We start from the raw sequence: 12,366 nt of genomic DNA, 5'->3' as shown, positions 1-12,366 counted from the left end.
TTAATCTTTAGTCATGATAATACTCGACTGAGCAGCATTGAGACATTGCAATGAAAATGAAATCCATTTGATTCCTTTCTTTTTTATTCACTTCTACATTGAAAATTAGCAAATGTTCCTCTTTCTCTGTGACTGTGAGTGTTTGTTTGACTTTTTCTTTTTGTCTCTCTTTTGCTTTTTCTTAATGTCTCACTCTGTCTTTCTGTCAGACAGTTTGTTAGTCTCTCTATTTCTCTCTCAGTCTTTATCTATCTATCTATCTATCTATCTATCTATCTATCTATCTATCTATCTATCTATCTATCTATCTATCTATCTGACACTGACTTTCCCACGCTGTGTGACGTTTTACTATCTGTCTTACTATATCTATCTGTCTCTCTGTCTCTGACTGTCTGTGTGTCTCTTTGTCCCACTGTCTATCTCTCTCGCTCTCCGTCTTTCTGTCTGAGATGTGAGTATCAGTGCAGCTTTAAGAAATGAAAAAGAGCTTCTAAAAAAATCTCCATTTTTTTTCCTCTTAAGTTTTTTTAAATTGAAGTTTTTGTGTTCTAACTCTGGAGAAATAAAAGCAGAAGGAACTCAGTCAGACAGTAAAAAGTCTGTTAACTCTTAGCCCAAAATCTGTTGAACCCATGATTAATGGATGAATAAACAAGAGCAGCACTGACTCTGTTAGCTTTAAGCGCTAATGGTTTAGGAGTTTGTGCTAATGTGTTATTCCTTCAGGTCCAAAAGTTCAAGCTCACAGACAGGAGCTTAAAGTCTAAAACTGTTTTAAAAAACATCACTAATGTTATTTAACATTTAGTACTAATTATGTAAAACATAAAATATTACTGCCTTATAGTCTTGATTAGCACTGTGTGTGCTGAATAATGCTAAAATGCACAGCTAAACATGCTAGCTTTTACTGTCCATGGAGTTTTATTCTAAGTTCAAAAACAATCAGGTTCACGTGTTTTGTGAGGTGTGTGTCATGTATACAGTTTTTTTGTGTTTTAGAACAATGCAGACTTTTGAACTCAAGTGTGTAGTAATGTTTCTTCAGAAGTATAGATAAAGATAGATAAAGATGAAAGCGGCTTTATCAGAAACTCCTAAAGACTGCCACTAATAAAAGCGCTTCTACTATAAAGTGAAAAATTATTAACATTCTGGATTCTGTGGGCAACTGACACATAGAAATGTAACAACTGTCAGACAAATATAGACACAGACACATACACACAATATCATATCTAGTGTGTAGTGCAGATCATATGCATGTTGCATTGTGTTAACTTTCTGTTTGTGTGTAGCATGCAGACCTGGTCTGTTTAAATGGAAGCAAGGTGAAGGGCCATGTACCCCGTGTCCTCCCAACAGTCGCTCCATTTCTGCCGCTTCATCCACCTGCAGCTGCAAGAATGGATTCTACCGAGCTGACAGTGACACCCCTGACACAGCCTGCACTGGTGAGGACACACACACACACACCACAAAGCCATGCTGTGGATTCTCACTGTGGAAGATTTATAAGCCTCCTGTACTAAAACTTAATTAGCCTAGTGCTTATTTGCACACACGCACACTTAAGTAGTATGAATGCAGCCATAAATTCAGTAACACAACAGAGGATCAGCACAACCCGCTGCAGCACCACACACACACTGACACTTTGTATTCCCCGAACATATGCTCCTCTGTCTGTCTGTCTGTCTGTTTGTCTGTCTGTCTCTCTCTCTCTCTCTCTCTCTCGCTCTCTCTCACTGTCTATTTATCTGTCCATATGTCTGTCTATATATGTCCTTATGTCTGTCTGTCTCTGGATGTCTGTCCTATCTTACTATATGTCTCCTATCTGTCTATCAACTCCTTTCTCTGTCTATGTGTCATTCTGTCTCTCTCTCTCTCGCTTTCTGCTGATTACAGATTCATTCTCATTCCCTAGAAAGAGAGGCGTTCAGACTCATTGTGTACATCATAGGTTGTGTGTGTGTGTTAAGTTATAGGAGTTTAAGAAAATGTCACACACTGGGATTTATGTAAAGTTAAATACATAATGACACACACACACACATACACACACACACCATAATTCAGGCTGTATTTTTCTATTAAATGTATATCACGATTTTTTTATTTTATATTTGATTTTAAAATTTCATTTTGATGCTGTCATTTTACTAATGCTTAATAAAAAAAATTTATCCTTCACAGCGGTGCCGTCTGCTCCTCGTAACGTGATCTCAAACGTGAACGAGACGTCTCTGGTGTTAGAGTGGAGCGAGCCAAAGGAGCTGGGAGGCCGTGACGATCTTCTCTACAACGTCATCTGTAAGAAGTGTGTGACAGAGCACGGAGCATGCACACGCTGTGACGATAACGTGGACATGTCGCCGCGACACCTGGGACTGATGGAGCGCCGTGTGGCCATCAGGAACCTGCAGGCACACACGCAGTACAGCTTTGAGATCCAGGCAGTCAACGGAGTGTCCAATAAGAGCCCATATCCACCACAGTACACCTCCGTCAACATCACCACCAACCAAGCTGGTGAGATAGCGAGACAGCATTTGTGTGTATGTGTGTGTCTGTGTGTGTATCTGTCTTTTCTCGTTGTCTCCATCTGTCTGTCTCTTTGTGTAGCTTTTTTTTCTATTTGTCTCTCTGTCTGTTTATCTCTCTCTGTCTCTCTCTATTTCTCTCTCTGATTGTCAGTTTGTCCATCTCAATGGCATTCCCTCTTTCTGTATCTTCCTTTCTGTCTTTCTGTCTGTTTGTCTCTGTCTGTCTGTTTTTGCGCCTGTTTATCTGTTTAAGTCTGTCATTCTCTCTCTCTCTCTCTCTCTCTCTCTCTCTCTCTCTCTCTCTCTCTCTCTATGTATTTCTGTCTCAGTCTTTCTCACTCTACCTGTTTCTCTCCTAATTGTTATTTCAAAGTTTTCATGAAAAACAGCTCTAGTCAATCTCACTGAGTTGTGGCTGTGTCCCAAATATGAGTTAATAAGAAATAGAAGTGTTCTTAATGGGGTTTTGGTTGTTCTATCACAGACACTGTATCACACACAGTGTGCTGAAGTCAGAAGCTTTTGTTTTTATATATATATATATATATATATATATATATATATATATATATATATATATATATATATATATGTTAAGGCTGCTGAGATTTTAGTGCGTTTGTGTTTAAGATTATTTTTGATTGCTATTTTCACACGGCCGCCGGCTGAATATTCACACAGCTGAACTGAGCCTGTAAGAAGAAAAGCAAACAGAGCATCGTTAATCTGTGGCGGCCATCTTTACCTCCAAGGAGCATCCCGGGGTGAGGGAAGAGTCCCCGTACAGAGCATTGTCCTTTAACCAGGGGGGATTTAAAGTTGGGGGGTGACAAAGAAAAGACAGAAGAGACACACGATCAAAGATCCGAGGATTAGACAGAAAGAAAGAGAGAGAGAGAGACAGAGAGAGAGACAGAGAGAGAGAGAGACAGCAGGGATTAGAAAAGGGTAATGACAAAAGACAAAGAAATTCAGGAAAGCAGAAAAGGGGAAATGCGAGGCAGAAGTGGGTAAAGCAAAAGAAAAGAGAGAGGAAAAAGTAAGAGAACAATTCATTAGAAAAGAAAGAGTGTGAGACAAAGTGTTTGAAACCCCAAGCAGGATGAACAGTAGAGGAATGACTGGATAAGAACTGTGTGTGTGTGTGTGTGTGTGTGTGTGTGTGTGTGTGTGTGTGTGAAGGGTGTGAACTGAGCTTTCCAGTTTGTCATTAGTGTCTCTTCACACGAGGGATTTCAGAACCCATTTTCTCCAAGGAAACACACACATACACAAACACACACACCCACACACACACACACACACACACACACGCACACACACACAAAGCCTTTTTGCTAATCCCAAATCTGCACTGCATGTCTCTGTGTCTGTGTGTGTGCATGCACTGCACTTTGCACAAATGGCATGTGTTTGTTTCAAAGGAATCATTTTTGATACACATGAATCATGTTTGTTCGTATGAATGAATCCATGCATCGTCATGTTAAATCCTGAAGAGTCATATTAGAACTTTGAATTAATCTAAATAACTCTAAACTATCCTGAGTATTTGAGCTCATCACATGACCCTATTAATTTTTGTTTATGGTCAGTGTTATTTACATTTTTACAAAAATTCTGAATTAAATTGTTTTTCATTCATTATTTTTTCATTCAGCTCCATCTGCAGTTCCCACAGTTCATCTAATGGGGGCTTCGGCGAGCACCATGAGCCTCTCATGGCTTCCGCCAGAAAAACCAAATGGAATCATTTTGGATTATGAAATTAAATATCATGAGAAGGTGAGTGAATCACAGAGAAATGAGTATCATGTGCTGAATTGTTTGAAAAACGAAAATCATTTTGATTCAGTAATTTTGAGTCAGATTGATTTATTTTTTGTTCATAGTAACTAATAATTTTGTGTGTGTGTGTGTGTGTGTATGTAGGATCAGGGAGACGCAATCGCACACACTATGACGGCTCAGCGCAGCTCAGCACGGATCGAGGGGTTGAAGGGAGCAACAGCATATGTAGTGCAGGTCCGAGCCAGGACGGTGGCTGGATATGGTCGCTATAGCAACCCAACACACTTTAGCACCAACCATCAAGGTGCACATACACTGACACATGCAAATCAGCTATACATTCACATGTCCTCCACACATGCGTGCACACACATACACACAGTAAAAGAAATAATGTATGTCTGATCACCTGTCTATCTCTCAGTGGACCCAGAGAAGTCTCTGCAGGAACAACTCCCACTGATCGTAGGTTCTGCGACGGCTGGTCTGGTCTTCATCATTGCCGTGGTTGCCATCGCCATTGTTTGCCTTAAGTAAGAACTCCACTTTTCTTTCTTAGAACCCTTCATCCTCATGGATTTGGATTTAGAACAGTACCCAAATACTGTGTGTGGGTGTGTGTTTGCCCGTGTGTCCTTGTGTATATGTGTGTGGGTAGGCTGGGCAGTTTTGTCATTCCATATTGCCATGTCTCTGTCAGAAGTTTGTGCCCTATTACACATTCACTAGTCTCTACATGTACACTACTACTAAAAGGACTACTAAGGACTTTTGGATCGAATCAGAATCATGATTCGGGACAAAGACGAAGGTTTTTCTGTCTAAAATCTATCTGAAAGTCTTTGCACACTTGCCTGAAATCATTTGAATTGCAAATGGTATGCAAATTATCAGTGGGTATTCCTGCCCTGGTTTGACAACAAAGGAATCACATTAACATACAACTTCAACACACACACCCCTTAACCCAGCCCAACCCCCCACTGGGTTCCGTCCCAAATGCTACAGCTTATGTCTATTTTGTGTGATGGAATGTCAGCCATTTCTGTTCAGAAAAAGACAGACAGAAAGACAGAGAGACAGAAAGACAGGCAGACAGACAGATATTCAGACAGACAGACAAGCAGGCAGGCTGACAGACAGGTTAATATCACTGACTGTCTGTCTGCTCTGTGACCCCAATGATGTTGGCAGCAGTGAAGCGTATTGTTCCAGTGCAGTGAATTTATATGATTCATAAAGAACGCATCATCACACTGTAATGTTATATCACTCACACACACACGCACACACACACACACACACACTCACACATTTGCACTCACAGATTCTCTGCTCTCCACACAGGAAACAGAGGAACGGCTCAGAGTCTGAGTACACAGAGAAACTACAGCAATACAGTAAGCTTCTACTATTAATCATTTAACAACAACAAAACTTAATAATAATAATAATAATAATAATAGTGTACTTTTTAATACCAACAAACACTTTAAACACTAAATCAGCTGAAAGTAGTATGACAATCATATCCTAGAATAAAATTAATAATAAGTAAAACATTTACATTCTGTCGGTAAACTTAATTTAAATGCTTCGAAAGTTATTTTTGAATATATGAAGTGTAATATTTATCACATGTGTAGTAGTTAATCTTACATACAGTTTGCTTTTATACTATTTTTATGACATTTTTCTTAATTTGTAGCGTTTGAATGATGTTCTTTTATGAGTAAAGGGCATGTAGTTTATGCGTTTATTTGTCACTGTTGAATCCCCAATAGTGAGCTCCGGAGCGAAGGTGTACATTGACCCCTTCACCTATGAGGACCCGAACGAGGCTGTGCGTGAATTCGCTAAAGAGATTGACGTGTCCTGTGTGAAGATCGAGGAGGTCATCGGAGCAGGTACGGCCCTAACAACATCAATTGCTTAAAAGCCTACTGTTTATACCTGCAGTGTTAAAGTGCAGCTTTTAGTGATCTTCCTCTCTCATATCAGTGTCTTAGGTCAGCTTTATTCCTTTCTCCCTCATTTCATCAACTCATTTGGATTTATACTTGCTGCTTATGACTAGGAGTGTCTTGTAGTGACTTTCCTCCATGCTCTTCTTGACCCACCTGAATTTCACAGTTTTCTCCCTAGACCATGCACACAAACCGTTTAACCGTCCCAAACTCCTGTCCCCTCCAGTCTCCTCCCCTGCCTTCAAAGTCTAGTGCACTACTTTCCCCATTTTCCCTTCCTATTTACCTTTGTGCTCAATATTTATTTCTCTCCCCTTCTTAGTTTAGCTATTTTACCCTTTAAATGCTTTCTACTTGCGCACTTCTTTGCTCCCTATTTGTGCACGAATCTCTACTTATGCACTTTATGGTGCACTACATGCTGTCTGCGTGTGCATGTCTTGCTTCCTCCTTGTGCACTCCCTTCTCCCTGGTTCCTTGTATCTAACCTGTGACTCTCCCTGTCTTGTCTCTCCTCCACTTGTCCCCTCTCTTCCTCTCTTGCTCTCTCTTTAGGGGAGTTCGGTGAAGTGTGTAGGGGTCGTTCGAAGCTCCCTGGACGAAGGGAGATCATTGTGGCCATTAAGACGCTGAAGGTGGGCTACACGGACAGGCAGAGGCGGGACTTCCTGAGTGAGGCGAGCATCATGGGACAGTTTGACCATCCAAACATCATTCGACTGGAGGGCGTAGTCACCAAGAGCCGGCCCGTAATGATCCTTACAGAGTTCATGGAGAATGGAGCTCTCGACTCATTTCTGCGGGTAACACACACTAACACACATGTACACACACAAACATACACACACACACACACACACGTGTATATATATATATATATATATATATATATATATATATATATATATATATATATATATATATATATATATATATATATATATCATGTTTGCATGTTTGTCTGTCTCATGCACTTTGTCTTTCTCTTCCTCTGTCTGCCTCTGTCTATCTTTCTCTCTTTCTTCTGTAGTTTCAGTGTGTTGTCTTCCTTCAAACATCATATAAAATTCTCTCTCTCTTTCTCTCTCTCTTCTTAGTTTCTGTTTATTTATCTTTTTATTGATCTGTTCTACATCCTCTTCTCCTTACGGCAGCTGAATGATGGTCAGTTTACGGTAATCCAGCTGGTCGGAATGCTGCGTGGAATAGCGAGTGGTATGAAGTACCTGTGTGATATGAACTACGTACACCGTGACCTTGCAGCCCGTAACATCCTCGTCAACAGCAACCTGGTGTGTAAAGTGTCTGACTTTGGCCTGTCCCGCTTCCTGGAGGATGACCCTAATGACCCTACCTACACCAGCTCTCTGGTACACACACACACACACACACACACACACACATACACACTGTCACAGCCCTTATCGCTATATAACGATATTTATATTTATCTGTAGGGAGGGAAAATTCCGATTCGCTGGACGGCTCCGGAAGCGATTGCATACAGGAAGTTCACTTCAGCGAGCGATGTGTGGAGCTACGGAATCGTCATGTGGGAAGTGATGTCATATGGCGAGCGGCCATACTGGGACATGAGCAACCAGGACGTAAGTTTATTTTGCTTTCTTTTAGCTTCTCAGACGTGCATCACAGTGTTTCTGAGTGAGTGTTCATATGACGTACAGGTTATTAACGCAGTGGAACAGGATTATCGCCTGCCCCCACCCATGGATTGTCCCACGGCTCTGCACCAGTTAATGCTGGACTGTTGGGTGAAAGAGAGGAATCTCAGACCCAAATTCTCCCAGATCGTCAACACACTCGACAAATTAATCCGTAACGCTGCCAGTCTCAAAGTGGTGGCCAACACACCGTGTGGGTAAGAAACACATCATATACTCCTACAACCTGATTGGCTAAGAGCAGTGTACAGATGTACCAGGAAGTCACAAAAAAAGAAGAAGCAGGATTAAGAACATGCCAAAGATTACTCTTATGTTTATTATGATTAGTAGGAATGTAGTCTTTTGTTTAATTCTATGAATGTAATCTATGTCAATCTCAAATCTTCATTTTGATTCAGTTTTAACATTTTAAATAAACTACAGTGGACGGGACCAGGCTTTCACACAACAACTTTGCTTTTAAAACCCTTCTTATTATCCAACTTGGGGCTGTCAGTGATTGGTCAGTGCATCAGTCAGTCACAGACACGCTGTTGTATGATTGGCTGTTTGGCCATTAACCTCAATAACCTCCGGCTGATTCTGCCAGTGCTTCATTGGTTCATCGAAGCTAAATGTGATTTGTATAAAATGTTATGGTGTAATTTGTCTGTTACAAAGCGATATGAGATGAGACTCAAGGCCAATGCAGCATTCATTATACAATGATCTGTCACATCATCAATGTGTTTGTTTTCTAAGGCTAGGCTCATTATATTGGGTTGCTTTTAAAAAATGTAGTTAGTCTGTAAAACCTGATAGTTAACTGAGTTAGCTAAATACAAATAGCCAATAGCTAATCTAGCAGCTAACAAGTTAGCTACTACTGATGTGTAATTTTAATTAACAAAATAAAGTAATGGCTTAACATCTGAGTGCTTTTGAAGAGATTTTACAGCATGCTGGAGGGTTTAGTGCTGTTTATGATAATATTGCAAAAAATATATTGTTTACATTTATAAACGCTAATGAGTAATAGTGCTAACAAATGGAAAATATGGCTAGCAAATTTTTAAAGGCGCAACAACAGACAAATATCTTATTGCATCGTCTAATTAGTTTAGCTAACTTTTAGCTAACAGACAGCATAGCTAGCATTAGTTTGTTAGCTAATCGTTAACAAGAGTAAAATAACTGAATAAAATAGATCTTGGATGATTCTGTGATAGTCTCAGTGATGGTTTGAGGAGATTAGTGATGAGGGCTTAGATAAATTGAGGTAGTGTCATGATGAGAATGGTTTTAATTAGCTGCTAACAAGATTTAAACGGTCCAGCAGGAGACGTCCTGCCGAGTGTGTGTGTGTGTGTGTGTGAGAGAGAGAGAGAGAGAGAGAGAGAGAGAGGAGAAGATTACAGTAGAAAATCAGCATGAGGGTTACAGTAGAACATCAGCATGAGGGGTTACAGTAGAACATCAGCATGAGGGTTACAGTAGAACATCAGCATGAGGGGTTACAGTAGAACATCAGCATGAGGGTTACAGTAGAACATTAGCATGAGGGTTACAGTAGAACATCAGCATGAGGGTTACAGTAGAACATTAGCATGAGGGTTACAGTAGAACATCAGCATGAGGGGTTACAGTAGAACATCAGCATGAGGGTTACAGTAGAACATTAGCATGAGGGTTACAGTAGAACATTAGCATGAGGGATACAGTAGAACATCAGCATGAGGGTTACAGTAGAACATCAGCATGAGGGTTACAGTAGAACATTAGCATGAGGGTTACATTAGAACATCAGCATGAGGGATACAGTAGAACATCAGCATGAGGATTACAGTAGAACATCAGCATGAGGGTTACAGTAGAACATCAGCATGAGGATTACAGTAGAACATCAGCATGAGGGTTACAGTAGAACATTAGCATGAGGGTTACAGTAGAACATTAGCATGAGGGTTACATTAGAACATCAGCATGAGGGTTATAGTAGAACATCAGCATGAGGATTACAGTAGAACATCAGCATGAGGGTTACAGTAGAACATTAGCATGAGGGTTACATTAGAACATCAGCATGAGGGATACAGTAGAACATCAGCATGAGGAGTCTCACGGTTTATAACCTGAGGGTTTTAACTGAGGAACATCAGGAGCTTATTAAAATCAGTCTTCCATCCATCTGTTCTTCTTCTCCTGAATGGAACCTCTGTGTCACTGCTTGCAGCGTTTTTCCTCCTCGGTTCTTAATTGTTAATTAATTGAATGCCGTCAGGAGCAGACAGGCCTCAGCAGAGCGTAGAGACAGAACACAGGGAGCTCTTTGCTCTCGGCATGACCTCAGTGCCCTCGTCTTCATCACACTGTGTTATTAAAAATCCCACAGAGGCCTCGAACTCCACAGATACACCAGCCAAGAGCTGCTAGAACCTCAGAGAGCAGACATCAGAGCCGAGTTTAAACTCAGTTTCACCCAGCTCAGGGAGAACACAGCGATGATTTTACTCTAAATACGACAACACGAAGTGATACTTCACACCTGAATAGAACCAGAATCAAAAGATGGAAGAGAATACAGGCAGAAGAACAAAAAGAATAAAACCAGAACAGAAAGTAAAATACCAGAACAGAACAAAACCAGAGCCAGAGAAAATGAACATCTGATAGTGACATCAGCTTTGAGTGAATATGAGGAGGTAACTCTCTCTCTCTCTCTCTCTCTCTCTCTCTCTCTCTCTCTCTCTCTCTCTCTCTCTCTCTGTCTCTCTCTCTCTGTCTGTTGTGTAGAGCGTCTCAGCCTCTGCTGGACCGCAGTGTTCCTGATTACTCCACCTTCACCACAGTGAGCGATTGGCTGGATGCCATCAAAATGAGCCGCTACAGAGAGAACTTCCTGAACGCCGGCTTCGCCTCCTTTGACCTTGTAGCCCAAATGACATCAGAGTGAGTGAGCTATAAAAAAATTCACACACGATAAACGATGAACAAATACACGTTAAACTATAAAAAAAAGGATAGATGATAAAATGAGAGAGAAAAAATAGAGCAAATTATTCAAATATTTAAAGATGCATTTAACAAGATTTTACGAGGCAGACAGACAGACAGACAAGTATAGAATGATAAACAGACAGGTGGTGCATTAGCATGAAGTCACAGTGCAGAATTAAGTGCTCTCACAGGAAGAATAAGCAGATATTGTGAGGATAAAGAGGGAACGTTAAATACAACCGTAAAGAATAATCCATGACTCCGGAGGGACAAACCCAAAGACAAGACAAACAGGATAGACTTGTCTCTGAGATATAATTAAACACCAGGAACAAACAGGCAATGAAAGAAAACACTAAACACCTACAAATGAAACACATCCGAGGAGCGAAACTCAGGATACACTGGAATTAATAATCATCATTCAGCACACAGAGGTACTGAGCTATTACAGTGTAGGTCTAACACACAGACATAGTAGATATCTCTAATCTGCCCTATGGCTCCATCCCAAATGTTACATATCCTGTCAGACATTGCTATAACAGCTACCATAAAGTCAATGTAATTTAAGCACAGTGTCCAAAATCTCACGCTCTTACAGGCTTATATCTCATCTAACCTCAGCAACATTGTGAACAGGTAAAGAGCAATTAGAGGTCACGCCAATAGCCAACGGAAATGAATGAGGTCGCTTAAGATCAACAAATGATTACCAGCGATAATAATTCACATTAATCACACATTAATCACTAGCACATTTATCTAAAACACTAATTTATATCAATCTGGCAACCGGACAGGTGGCGCTCTGCTGCTATTTCTACTAATGATCGTCATTTATTATCCTTTTCTCCGCTGCTGTTGGCAACAGACACACACGCACAGACACACACACACACACACACACACACACACACACACACACACACGCATACACATTTTAGTTCAATTAGTGCAATTTAACATACTTTTTTAAATTATATAAATATATATATATATATATATATATATAATATTTTTTTTTTATCTGTATCAGGTGATAATAAAAATTATATTATTATTATTATTATTATTATTAAATAGAACCTAAAGGCTTAGTGGTTAGCACGTTCGCCTCACACCTCCAGGGTTGGGGGTTGGGGGTTCGATTCCGGCCTCCGCCTTGTGTGTGTGGAGTTTGCATGTTCTCCCCGTGCCTCGGGGGTTTCCTCTGGGTACTCCGGTTTCCTCCCCCGGTCCAAAGACATGCATGGTAGGTTGATTGGCATCTCTGGAAAAATTGTCCGTAGTGTGTGATTGCGTGAGTGAATGAGAGTGTCTGTGTGCCCTGCGATGGGTTGGCACTCCGTCCAGGGTGTATCCTGCCTTGATGCCCGATGACGCCTGAGATAG

The 12,366-nt window shown here is 40.7% G+C and overlaps 1 protein-coding gene across 2 annotated transcripts in view; it reads left to right on the top strand.

Annotated features, from left to right (window-relative positions):
* The window catches only part of LOC132854992 (ephrin type-B receptor 3-like), a 38,003-nt gene that overhangs the window by 22,408 nt on the left and 3,229 nt on the right, over positions 1–12,366 (top strand). Inside the window, exons 4-15 of one of the 2 annotated variants that reach the window (XM_060883697.1) lie at positions 1,302–1,457; positions 2,203–2,538; positions 4,213–4,337; positions 4,485–4,647; positions 4,768–4,876; positions 5,691–5,743; positions 6,128–6,250; positions 6,866–7,113; positions 7,465–7,680; positions 7,768–7,917; positions 7,996–8,189; positions 10,768–10,923. In XM_060883697.1, the coding sequence (XP_060739680.1) occupies positions 1,302–1,457; positions 2,203–2,538; positions 4,213–4,337; positions 4,485–4,647; positions 4,768–4,876; positions 5,691–5,743; positions 6,128–6,250; positions 6,866–7,113; positions 7,465–7,680; positions 7,768–7,917; positions 7,996–8,189; positions 10,768–10,923 (2,029 nt within the window). Of the gene's footprint in view, positions 1–1,301; positions 1,458–2,202; positions 2,539–4,212; positions 4,338–4,484; positions 4,648–4,767; positions 4,877–5,690; positions 5,744–6,115; positions 6,251–6,865; positions 7,114–7,464; positions 7,681–7,767; positions 7,918–7,995; positions 8,190–10,767; positions 10,924–12,366 lie in introns of both variants that reach the window. The other variant, XM_060883688.1, reaches the window with a different exon arrangement.

This window comes from Tachysurus vachellii, chromosome 1 (assembly GCF_030014155.1).
Source record: "Tachysurus vachellii isolate PV-2020 chromosome 1, HZAU_Pvac_v1, whole genome shotgun sequence".
Classification (NCBI taxonomy): Eukaryota; Metazoa; Chordata; class Actinopteri; order Siluriformes; family Bagridae; genus Tachysurus; species Tachysurus vachellii.
Note: the sequence above shows the minus strand (reverse complement) of the source record. Positions and strands in the feature narration are given on the sequence as shown.